This window comes from Lampris incognitus, chromosome 10, assembly GCF_029633865.1.
Source record: "Lampris incognitus isolate fLamInc1 chromosome 10, fLamInc1.hap2, whole genome shotgun sequence".
Taxonomy (NCBI): domain Eukaryota; kingdom Metazoa; phylum Chordata; class Actinopteri; order Lampriformes; family Lampridae; genus Lampris; species Lampris incognitus.
The window spans coordinates 17711945-17723760 of record NC_079220.1 but is presented as its reverse complement, the minus strand read 5'-3'; the positions used below and the strand labels follow the sequence as shown (position 1 = coordinate 17723760).

The 11816-nt window shown below is 41.8% G+C and overlaps 1 protein-coding gene across 1 annotated transcript in view; it reads right to left on the bottom strand.

The window, feature by feature from the left end:
• Positions 1-4085: 4085 nt before the first annotated feature.
• syt17 (synaptotagmin XVII) overlaps positions 4086-11816 on the bottom strand; it is a 45404-nt gene continuing 37673 nt past the window's right edge. Inside the window, exons 8-9 of the mRNA XM_056288355.1 lie at positions 11142-11297; positions 4086-4282 (exon numbers count right to left, since the gene is read on the bottom strand). Of these exons, the coding sequence (XP_056144330.1) occupies positions 4086-4282; positions 11142-11297 (353 nt within the window). The remainder of the gene's footprint in view (positions 4283-11141; positions 11298-11816) is intronic.

The following is an 11816-nucleotide window of genomic DNA, read 5'->3' as shown; positions in this document are numbered from 1 at the left end:
TCTGGTTTTCGTCACAAGTATAGTACTGAGACTGCATTACTAAGAGTGTCCAATGACATTATCATGCATAAGGTGGATAATCTATTCTTATTCTTCTAGATTTAACTGCTGCCTTTGATACCATCGATCATGCAATCTTGCTTGATAGGTTGGAGAACTGGGTTGGCATTTCTGGTACAGTGTTAAATTGGTTTCGCTCAGATCTGACTAATAGATATTTTAATGTTCGTATAATAATAATAATAATAATAATAATAATCATAATAATAATATTAATAATTACATTTATATAGCGCTTTTCTAGACACCCAAAGCGCTTCACATTGAAGGGGGTAACTCACTTCAACCACCACCAATGTGTAGCACCCACCTGGGTGATGCACAGCAGTCATTTTGTGCCAGAACGCTCACCACACATCAGCTTGAGGTGGAGAGGGAGGAATCATTGAGCCAATTACATGGGGGGGATGATTAGGTGGCCAGATGGAGAGCCAGGTGGGAATTTTGCCAGGACACTGGGGAACCCCTACTCTTTGCGATAAGTGCCATGGAATCCTTAATGACCACAGTGAGTCAGGACCTTGGTTTAGCGTCTCATCCAAAGGACGGATTATATAGTATTATGTATTAACAATCATGTATCCTTGTCAGCTCCCTTACTGTGTGGAGTCCCTCAAGGGTCTGCCCTTGGGCCAATCCTCTTCTATTTATACATGCTTCTTCTGGGTCATTTCTTTAGTCACTTTCAAGACATGTCATACCACTGTTATGCCAATGATACTCACATCTTTTTCTCTGCCAAACCCACTAACATGAATCAACTGTCCTCCCTCCATGATTGCTTAGCTGCCACCAAAGACTGGATGCCCCTTAATTTCCTCCATCTAAACCCTGACAAAACTGAAGTTCTCTTGATTGGTCCCAAGAACTTTGCCACTGCAGTTGTTCAGTTTATTGGGCCACTTCATTCAAACATCAAACCTACTGCTAAAAATCTTGGTATCATCTTTGACCAGAATATGTCTCTTGATCACCATGTTACTAAGCTTGTCCAGTCCTGTTTTCTTCAGCAAAGAAATGCTGAAAAAAGCAGAAATATTTTCTCTTTTAAGGCTATCGAAATATTAATTCCCTTTCATTTTCTCCCATCTAGATTACTGTAACTCCTTATACTCTTGCCTCAACCAAGCTACTTTAAATCGTCTACAGTTGGTGCAGAATGCAGCTGCTAGACTACTAACCAGAACTAGCCGTAGGTCCCATGTTACCCATATCCTTGCATCCCTTCATCGGCTTCCCATAAAATTCAGAATAATCTATAAAATCTTTCTGTATACATTGAAAGCACTGCATGATCTTGCCCCCAATTATATTTCTGATCTTCTCATTCCTCATTCCACTTCCTGACCACTCCAATCCTCAAACCTCAGTCTTTTATCCATCCTCCACTCCAACTGCAAAACAAAAGGTGATCACACCTTTACAGTTTTAGTTCCAAGCCGCTCAAATAATCTTCCCCAATCCATTAGATTTGTGGAATCTTTGGACTGTTTTTAATCCACCTTTTTAGGAAAGCCTTTTTATAGATCCCCATCCCTGCCTTCTGTTTTGGTTCGTTTCTGGCTTGGCCTGTTACTCCCTACGCCATGTTTTATATTCATTCAATTTATTTGATGTATTTACTCATATTTTTCTGGATTTAGTGTAACACACTTTGTAACTGTGTGTTTTTAAAAGTGCTATATAATAAAACTTTACTTACTTACTTGCTTATACCTTGTAAAACTATGTTGACTATTTTGGGCCCACTGCGAGGTAGAAGGAACATTTGCAAAATGCTCTGTGATTGTATTCAGCAGGCACTTTTCAGAAAGCTCACCCCGGAAAAATAATGCAAGAAAAGCTAGCTGTCAACATGTGATTCTGTCTCATAATACTGGGGAAAACCCACCAATGGCAATGTTTAGGAGTCTAATGACGCTTCTGTCAAATTCAACAACCTTGACCTAAGAGACCCAATGTTATATACGGCATATATTGTATGCTGTGTGCCACTGGAGAAACATCCTTTTTAACTGCATTAAAGTAATATATGCAATGTATTACATATTTACACATACATCTTCACATAAACACATACATTTATCTACTATAATTTGAAGCATATTTGTCAATATTCAGTCAAAATAGGTAAATAAATATCGTCGCTGTAATAGCATGTTTATGCCACCTAATATTTTCTCTTGGTGGCTCTCCAAACTGCATGTGTTAGACCAACTCGGCAAACAATTCATTCACTTTATCATGTGTCACATTTTGAGAAGAAACACACAACACATATAAAGTAAAGGTATAGTTGGTATATTCAACTTAACTAGTAAGTTGTTGTAGTTACGGTATATCCATTTATCCTAAACAGTGAACCCACATCACCTACTGGTGGGCAGCTGCTGCCCACAGTTTCAGCGACAGGCTATATTTTGGTTTTATTTTTAACAAATATAAAGTAAAAAAAAAAAAAGTGCCACTGTGTAAGTGTTTCTGTGAGTAATGTTTTAAAACTGCATCATCTAAATGCTATCAGTGTGACTTTTGTACAAGCAGGTTGCATTTGTGCACAGTAGGCTAACGTGTAGGCTCACTGCCCCTGAAGATGTGACTTTAGGGCTGCAAGTGGAATGGATGGAAGTTCGATATATTTGTAAGTAAAGTTAATCGGTTGTTTGTTTCAATGCTTCAGTTAGTTTTCAGGTGATCATCACGCCCCATACATTTGATTGACATGGCATGAAACAAGGCCAGTATGAATGTGGCCGATGGACAAGTAGAAGATTGGAGCATCGCACTGAAATACAACACACAACACATCACAACACAATATAATCACAGCAAACACAAAAAAGTGGAGAAAAAAGACCAACGTACGTTTGCTAATCCCCATAAGAAATGCACCCGAGAACATACTGAATTATTTGATGTCCAAGAGTCTTACAGGAAAACAAATTATTCCTTTTTGGTTTGCATTATTGGTCTCTCTCTTTCTCTCTGTGCCCTACAATTCAAAATGAAAGACAAAAAAAATATCCTTTCGGAGTGTGGGTTCAGTTACACAGTAACAAACAGTGTGCTCCACTGTCACAGTGAGTTTGAATTCAACTGACGGAAAAACTGATAACTTGTATTTGTGGCGTCAGATGAAATATAGTAAAAACCTGCAGATCTGAACCTCCGACCTTGCCAGAACCACTCTCACACCCCAGTGTAATGAGCCAACGCTCACCTGGTGACTCCGAAGACATGTTTTAGAGTTATAAAAGAACTGTATTTGACTGCTAAAAATACAAAGAACAAACTAAACATGAATTGTGCATGTGTTTTGAGGCTGTGTAACATTTGTTTGTTAGTAATGCTTCCTAACATTTAAATAAACAGACCTGAATTTGAGTTACAATGCCTTGTGAAATACTAAAAAGGTTTATTTTCATGTGTATGTTCATTCAGCTGTCAGTTTGTTGGCACGCCAGCCTGTTCGCCTGTCAAGCCAATTGGCAAGTCTGTTGTTTCTCCAGCATCTTTTCAGACACTCGGTGGAAGTCAACAGTCTTCAGTTAAGGTTAGCAGCAGAGTTAAAGTGAGGTGACGGCATCATCCATCGAAATATATCAATATGATAAAAACAAAGAAATAAAGGGACTGTGTCTCGTGGGTGCCTCAGATGTAATCTTTCTCAGTGGTGATTTTAATGAGGAAAATCAGGTTTGCTTCTCTATCAGATACGTTTTATTCTCTCCAACGTCCACAAAGATGAGAACTGAGTCTTGGATGGGGAATTGAAGAACACAGTATCTTTTTTTTTTTTTTGAGGAGGATGACAAAGGGTTAAAGGGAATTTTCTCATCTCATCGAGACTGCCGCCAGCGATCATCAAATGAGACAGTGAAATGATAACCTCTTTCTCCATCCTTGCCTCCTCAGCATAAATAAACATTCCCGCGCTCCCATTCCACTTCCCATCAACTCCCCTTTTCTCCTGACCTCCAGCTCCTGACCTCCAGCTCCTGAGCCACTGCGTCGTGTCCACCAGGTCATGTGACCTCCAAGGAGGCGGGTGAGACGCGGTCACACTCTGCACGGGAGCGCAGGCTGTGCCACTGCTCCACCGGCGTCCTCTGGGACAGCAAAAGGCGTCGCCAATGAGACGTCTCTGGCGGACCTGTAGAGAACTGGCCAATCACGATGCGACCCACAAAGTCGTTGCTGCTCTTCATGTTGTGGCCATACACTACCAGAGGAAGAGAGAAGGGGTGGGTGGGATGGAGTGGGGTCAAGGGGAAAGAGGTGTGGGTGAAATGTTAGGATGGAAAAAGAAAGGGAAATACAGATAATTTTAGCTGCTGCTGAATACAGAAATCTTTTGTATTTGCCAAACATTTTTTAACTGTACGTAAAACACATCATTACACCATCAAAAACATATCACTCATAAAAACACTGATAAAGCTCATATCACTGAAGTGAACTTTTGCAGTAGTTAGGAACTAAAGCCAATCCCTATGGGTGATCAAGCTGTGATATGATGCAGAAAAGCCAGTCTGATCTGGTGAGCTGTGGGCTGGTAGTGACCCAAGCAAGATCAATACAACAGAGGAGAAAATGTGAAAAGCCACTAGGGTGTTTGTTCTCTCAAAAGAGCATATATAGGGGTGTCCGGGTGGCGTGGCAGTCTATTCCGTTGCCTACTAACACACGGATTGCCGGTTTGAATCCCTGTGTTACCTCCAGCTTGGTCGGGCTTCCCTACAGACACAAATGGCCGTATCTGCGGGTGGGAAGCCAGATGTGGGTATGTGTCCTGGTTGCTGCACTAGCTCCTCCTCTGGCCAGTTGGGGCACCTGTTTGGGGAGGAGGGGGAACTGGGCGGAAAAGCGTGATCCTCCCACACGCTACATACCCCAGGCAAAACTCCTCACTGTCAGGTGAAAAGAAGCGGCTGACGACTCCACATGTATCAGAAGAGGCATGTGGTAGTCTGCAGCCCTCCCCAGATCGGCAGAGAGGGTGCAGCAGCGACCGGAACAGCTGGGAAGAGTGGGGTAATTGGCAAAGTACAATTGGAGAGAAAAAGGGGGGAAAAATAAAAATAAAAAACAAAAAAACAAAGCATATTACTCCCCATTTAAACTTTTCTAGGTCAATCTTTGTATCCCGATCAAACATAGTTTTATACACTCGACTTTGCCCCTTGCTTTCCGTCATATGCTGAGATGATAGTGACAATATGACTACTGTGTATTACTGCAAGAGTGTCAAGCTAAAAAATGAATATGGGGGTGGGGAGTTTTCCTGTTCTTTCTTGTACTGTGGGGGCATACCTTGTACGTTATGCAACTCTCGTGCAGTCCGCAAATAGATACTGTTGGGCATATCGCCCCTTTTTCATCTAGTGGGAGAAGGAAAATACTGAGGCACTGCCTGCATGTCTCCTCTTCTCTAGTGTTCAGATGTAGGTAAATAATCAGTTGAGAAGTTAGTATTCAATTATCTTATAATCAAAGGTTTTGAGTCATTGCAACCACGAGAGGTCCTTGATCATAGTCATAACTGTGCACAAAAATTATTAGGTTGACAGGCCCAGTAGTATGCGACAGACACGTACTCAGGGACAGAAAAACCAGCGTTTTCCCTGCTATTATAAGACTTTTGCGCAGTGCCCAAGTCAATTGAACGGAAGATATATATATATATATACACACTCACTGGCCACTTTATTAGGTACACCTTGCTAGTACCGGGTTGGACCCCCTTTTGCCTTCAGAACTGCCTTAATCCTTCGTGGCATAGATTCAACAAGGTACTGGAAACATTCCTCAGAGAGTTTGGTCCATATTGACATGATAGCATCACGCAGTTGCTGCAGATTTGTCGGCTGCACATCCATGATGCGAATCTCCCGGTCCACCACATCCCAAAGGTGCTCTATTGGATTGAGATCTGGTGACTGTGGAGGCCATTTGAGTACAGTGAACTCATTGTCATGTTCAAGAAACCAGTCTGAGATGATTCGAGCTTGATGACATGGCGCGTTATCCTGCTGGAAGTAGCCATCAGAAGATGGGAACACTGTGGTCATAAAGGGATGGACATGGTCAGCAACAATACTCAGGTAGGCTGTGGCATTGACACGATGCTCAATTGGTACTAAGGGGCCCAAAGTGTGCCAAGAAAATATCCCCCAGACCATTACACCACCACCACCAGCCTGAACCGTTGATACAAGGCAGGCTGGATCCATGCTTTCATGTTGTTGACGCCAAATTCTGACCCCACCATCCGAATGTCGCAGCAGAAATCGAGACTCATCAGACCAGGCAACGTTTTTCCAATCTTCTATTGTCCAATTTTGGTGAGCCTGTGCGAATTGTAGCCTCAGTTTCCTGTTCTTAGCTGACAGGAGTGGCACCCGGTGTGGTCTTCTGCTGCTGTAGCCCATCTGCCTCAAGGTTCGACGTGTTGTGCGTTCAGAGATGCTCTTCTGCATACCTCGGTTGTAATGAGTGGTTATTTGAGTTACTGTTGCCTTTCTGTCAGCTCGAACCAGTCTGGCCATTCTCCTCTGACCTCTGGCATCAACAAGGCATTTTCGCCCACAGAACTGCCGGTCACTGGATATTTTCTCTTTTTCGGACCATTCTCTGTAAACCCTAGAGATGGTTGTGCGTGAAAATCCCAGTAGATCAGCAGTTTCTGAAATACTCAGACCAGCCCGTCTGGCACCAACAACCATGCCACGTTCAAAGTCACTTAAATCACCTTTCTTCCCCATTCTGATGCTCGGTTTGAACTGCAGCAGATCATCTTGACCATGTCTACATGCCTAAATGCATCGAGTTGCTGCCATGTGATTGGCTGATTAGAAATTTGCGTTAACGAGCAGTTGGACAGGTGTACCTAATAAAGTGGCCGGTGAGTGTATATAGCTGTTATAAAGCTGTTTAAAGCACTGAAGCAAAAAAAAATAATCTACCTGGGTCCGCGGTGGTGTAGCGGTCTAAGCATCGGCTTTGTGTCTCACAGTTGCCCACTGGGGACTGGGGTTCGCGCCCCGGTCTTGTCAGATCAGACTATGGCCGGACTCGATGAAGCAGCAATAATTGGCAGCGCTGTCTTCGGGAGGGGGCGGAGTCGGCTTGTGTTCGTCACATGAATGCATCTCTGTGTGTGTCGCAAAAAGAAGTGGTTTTCGCCTTGTCACGGAAGTGGCGAGGTGTCTCCTTTGAGACTGCCAGCCGGAGAGATGCAGTTGGCGAACGCATGCAGTATGAGGGTGGGTGTTTGAACTAAAATAGGAATCGATTGGTCACTAAACTGGAAGAAAAAGGGAAAAATCTGAAATAAATTTTGAATAACAAAAATCTACCTAATAAAAACGTTTTGCCTGTCAGTCTGTGAATGTGCAGCCTCCTTGGGTGGACCTTCTTACGAATGCAACCAAATCTAATATGAATTTGCACTTTCCAAAAAGAAAAGGTTCGCTATGCAACCATTGTGGCCTAACCCTAACCCTTGTCTTTATTTTAATAATATAATAAAGCTGGGTAAACTGTTTACGCTCACGCATACGTGACTCACCTCTACAATTGACTCAAATGGGCAGGATGAGAATATGCAACACTTCCTGTTTTGACTGTAACCTACAGGAAGTTGTTTCTTTAAAACTTTAATTTTTTTTGGATTATCAAACATTTTATAACTTTTGATTAGTCGCTGGCCCATCTGAGTCAATCTTAGATGTGAGTTGCACATGTGCGATCGTAAACGGTTTACCAAGCTTTATTATATCACGAAAATAAAGACAGAGATCATTATTTTTGGTTCATCCAGTGTTTCTCCAGTTCTCCTGTGCTGAGATAAGCAGTGAATGATTTGCTGGCTTGCAAAATATAATCGATTTCTCATTCACTTTCATGACTCATATCCGAATACATAATGTTTTGACACTGTCGCTGCCCGATCTAAGTCAATTGTGCGCATGTGCAGCTTACATCTACGGTTGACTCCGATCAGGCAGCAACAGAAAGCAGCATTGGTCAAGCGCGCTAGAAAGTGAATAAAGGGAGGGAGTAACGGTAGCAAGAACAAAGGTTTTGAATCACCGCAACACGAGTGGTTCGTGATCATACAGTCATAACTGTGTACAATACATTTTAGGCTGATAGGTCCAGTAGTATGCATGATTAGCTGCGGACAGATACACAGACACATCCGACCAAATGCATAATCCCCTCCAGGCTCCCACCTGGCTGAAATAATGATGCACTACATAAAAGAGGCATTTGTCTTGACTTTTTCTAAAATCAAGAAGGCTTTACTTTTCAAACTCATTTCTGCTCCTTTCATGACTAAAATCAGAAATGTTTTGCAAAATATACAGGCTCTGTATTTTCTGCAAAATTCAGGAAAAAAAAAGTAGCCCCTATTTAGGGTTAATATCAGGCTCCCGACTCTTTCCCTCTCTCCTTCAGAAACCTACTCTGGTCAAGATTCCATTAAATGATCTTTTATGTTTTGTCTCCTTTTATTTCTCTCCTGGGGATAGCTTAAACTGTTATGGAAATAGAGCCACAGAGCTGTCTGATCCTTATTAACGTCCAACACCACAATTAATCTGACAGTCAGTCCTGCCGCTTGGGGGAAAAAAGAGAAAAAGAAGAAAGGGTGGGCTAAACATGAGTGAGTGTGTGTGTATGTTAGCTTGTTATATTGTGAGTGCATGAATTTCTGATCAAGCTCTTTAAAAAAGGGTACCCCCCCCCCTGAAAAATTCCAACACCGATGCTGAATACTGAATGAATTTCTATGATTCTTTGAAAATACGAAATGGCAAACAAAATGTAAGTGGTCTTCTCACTGTGGATTAGTCATCAGACTGATGGAAAGTGGAAATGAAGGAATGATGGAGCCAAAGCAGGAGGAGAAAGGAGACAGATGAACCATGAGGCACTACTGGACTCAAGCTTTAATCTCGCTATCTTAACCTCAAAAGAATTGTAGTACGTTGCCCTTAGTTGAAATACTTCAGTATTATTTTATGTCATGATTTATTTACAGTTTATTTGCCTGGACATATTTCTTCCACTTACAGACCGATTGACTGATAAATGTGCTCACAATACATGAGCATCACAATACAAGTACCATCAGGCCATCTTCATCTGTTATGGTACTGAAACCTCTGCTTTAACTCACTCCCTCTGAGGACATAATGAATCAAATGAAAGGTTTTGTAGTTTTTGTTGTTTTCGTTCTATTTCTTTCTCATCTTCTGCAATCGGTGGTCCAGTTTTCTGGCAACAGGTACTTTTTCTTTTGTTTCTAAACTTGCCATTTTTGTGCTTCTTGAAGATGCATGGGTAACCTAATTCCTGGGACCTACAAGACATATCTCGAAATTATTTACCTTTACTAATTTTATCTTTAGTTTAAAAAAACTTTTTCAGGTTAAGTCATCTTTTTTATGAGGTAAAACAACATTTTAACAGTTTCAATCTAATATCAAAATGATGCGTAACATAGAAATTGCCCTTAATAAAGTAACCTGGTAACATCACATCAGGGTAAAAGCACCATTATGTTCCTTTTAGGTCTGACTGCTGTCTTTGACACCAAGGACCAGGCAATTTTAAATGACTGCCTCGAATTTTGAGTTGGCTTTAAGGACACAATACTAAACTAATTCAGGTCCCATCTCTTACCAATAACGTTTTCCCGTCTTAACAGAAAACTAATTTCCTCTCCCACATCATGGAGTTCTACAGGATTCAGCTTTAGGCCCTATCCTGTTTTACCTTTACATACCTACATCAGTGAATTAGAGATAAATATTCCCCCCTTTGTTCTCCCCAATTGTAACTGGCCATTTACCCCACTCTTCCGAGCCATCTCGGTCGCTGCTCCACCCTCTCTGCCAATCCAGACAAGGCTGCAGACTATCACATGCCTCCTCCGATACATGTGGAGCTGTCAGCTGCTTTTTTTCACCTGACAGTGAGGAGTTTTGCCAGGGGGACATAGCAAGTGGGAAGATCATGCTATTCCACCCCAGTTCCCCCTCCCCCCTGAACAGGTGCCTCGACTGACCAGAGGAGGCGTTAGTGTAGCAACCAGGACCCATACCCACATCTGGCTTTCCACCCGCAGACATAGCTAATTGTGTCTGTAGGGACGTCCGACCAAGCCGGAGTTAACACGGGGATTCGAACCAACGATTCCCGTGTTGGTAGGATGGAATAGACAGCTACGCTACCTGGATGGCCCCAACATACATCTACGTCTGAGGATAACTCTCTTGAGGATAACTCAGTGACATAAAATGTTCAATGTCATATTTTTTGTTGTAGGTAAAGGAAAGAAAATCAGAAACACTATTATGTTAAGTAGTAGAAACAGTACAAAGAAATATAGAGTAATATGAAGCTAGCTGTTAGAGATTTCTTTTAAGTGCCAGAGTAATGTCTCAGGGTAGCTCCAGGTTCTCAGGCAGGACCCTTCTGGCCATGTCCAAGTCTTTGATTAGGACTAAATAAGACTGGACCCCTACCATCAGGGCCTTGACGCATGGGCACGAGGTATCTGGGGGAACTAGAGCCAAGGGTGTCATCATTATCTTTAAAATCATTATTCATTCTCATCAGATCCGACTATAGCCGGCATAAGATATAAACTAAAAGCTTGGCCACGTCATTCATCTTTCACCATGTGCAGCACAGCTTCCAGCTTCCCAGTGGCTTCAGACAGCTGTGTCAAAACAGTCCAATACTGCTAAATCCACAAACAAACTCATGTCTGAACATCATGGGGTTAAACTGATGTCGGGAATTTGGAGAGTTTAGACAAAGAGTGTAATGTGGAGGGCATTCAGTCATGGCGTGGCTACCAAAGGAAGGTGAATTTTTGTCTGAATTCTAACTATGGCATAAACAACCTTGTTCACTGTTTATTACTACTTTTGACTTAATAATTCTCAAACCACACAAATCTAATAACATAGAAGAAGTTTCTGTTGTTAAATCCAGATTTTCAGATATGTCTACAGTAATAATCTTTCATCAGCACCCAGCATCATTCTGTGTGTCCTTCTCACCGGTGAAGACAAGGCTGACTTCGCTCAAGTCGTCATGGGGCACGCGGAAACTGAAGGACTCATTGTAGAAGGGGTCAATGGTGCCCCGCATGCAGGAGGTCTTCTTGGTTTTCACCAATTTCAGCCCCGTCACCAACTGGACCTTGACAAATGGATCTGTAGGGTACAATTAGAAAGGAGTGGTGATACTGATAAGTCAGACCAAAATCAATAATAAGATTTAACTCTTCATGTCTAAAAACTGAAACATGGTATAATAAGTAGTCTGGTCCTTATTAATATTCATGAGCTGAACTTTGAGTGACAAGTAAAAACAAGGGTTGGCCATAAGGGTGGGTGGGGTTTCATATTCTGATGATCTGATCTGACTGGCTTTATGTAAATGAAGCCCTTTTGAATGGAATTTATGTAAATGTCTCTGATGACATCATGAGTATCAGAAAAAAAGATAATTTGAAAGAAACTGAAGAAGGGGGTGGGTGAGTTTAAAAAGAGAAAAATAGAAAAACTGAATTTTTCCTTTTATACTTAAATTTTTTTCCAGTAGAAAGAGACAGCACAAAATGTATGGTGTTTCAACTAATGAGGTATGCTAGAAATATTTGTGCTTCAATTTCTGTCTGACGAATTGAAAATCGAAAAATTTTCTCAGGAGACACAGGTACCTTGGCCACA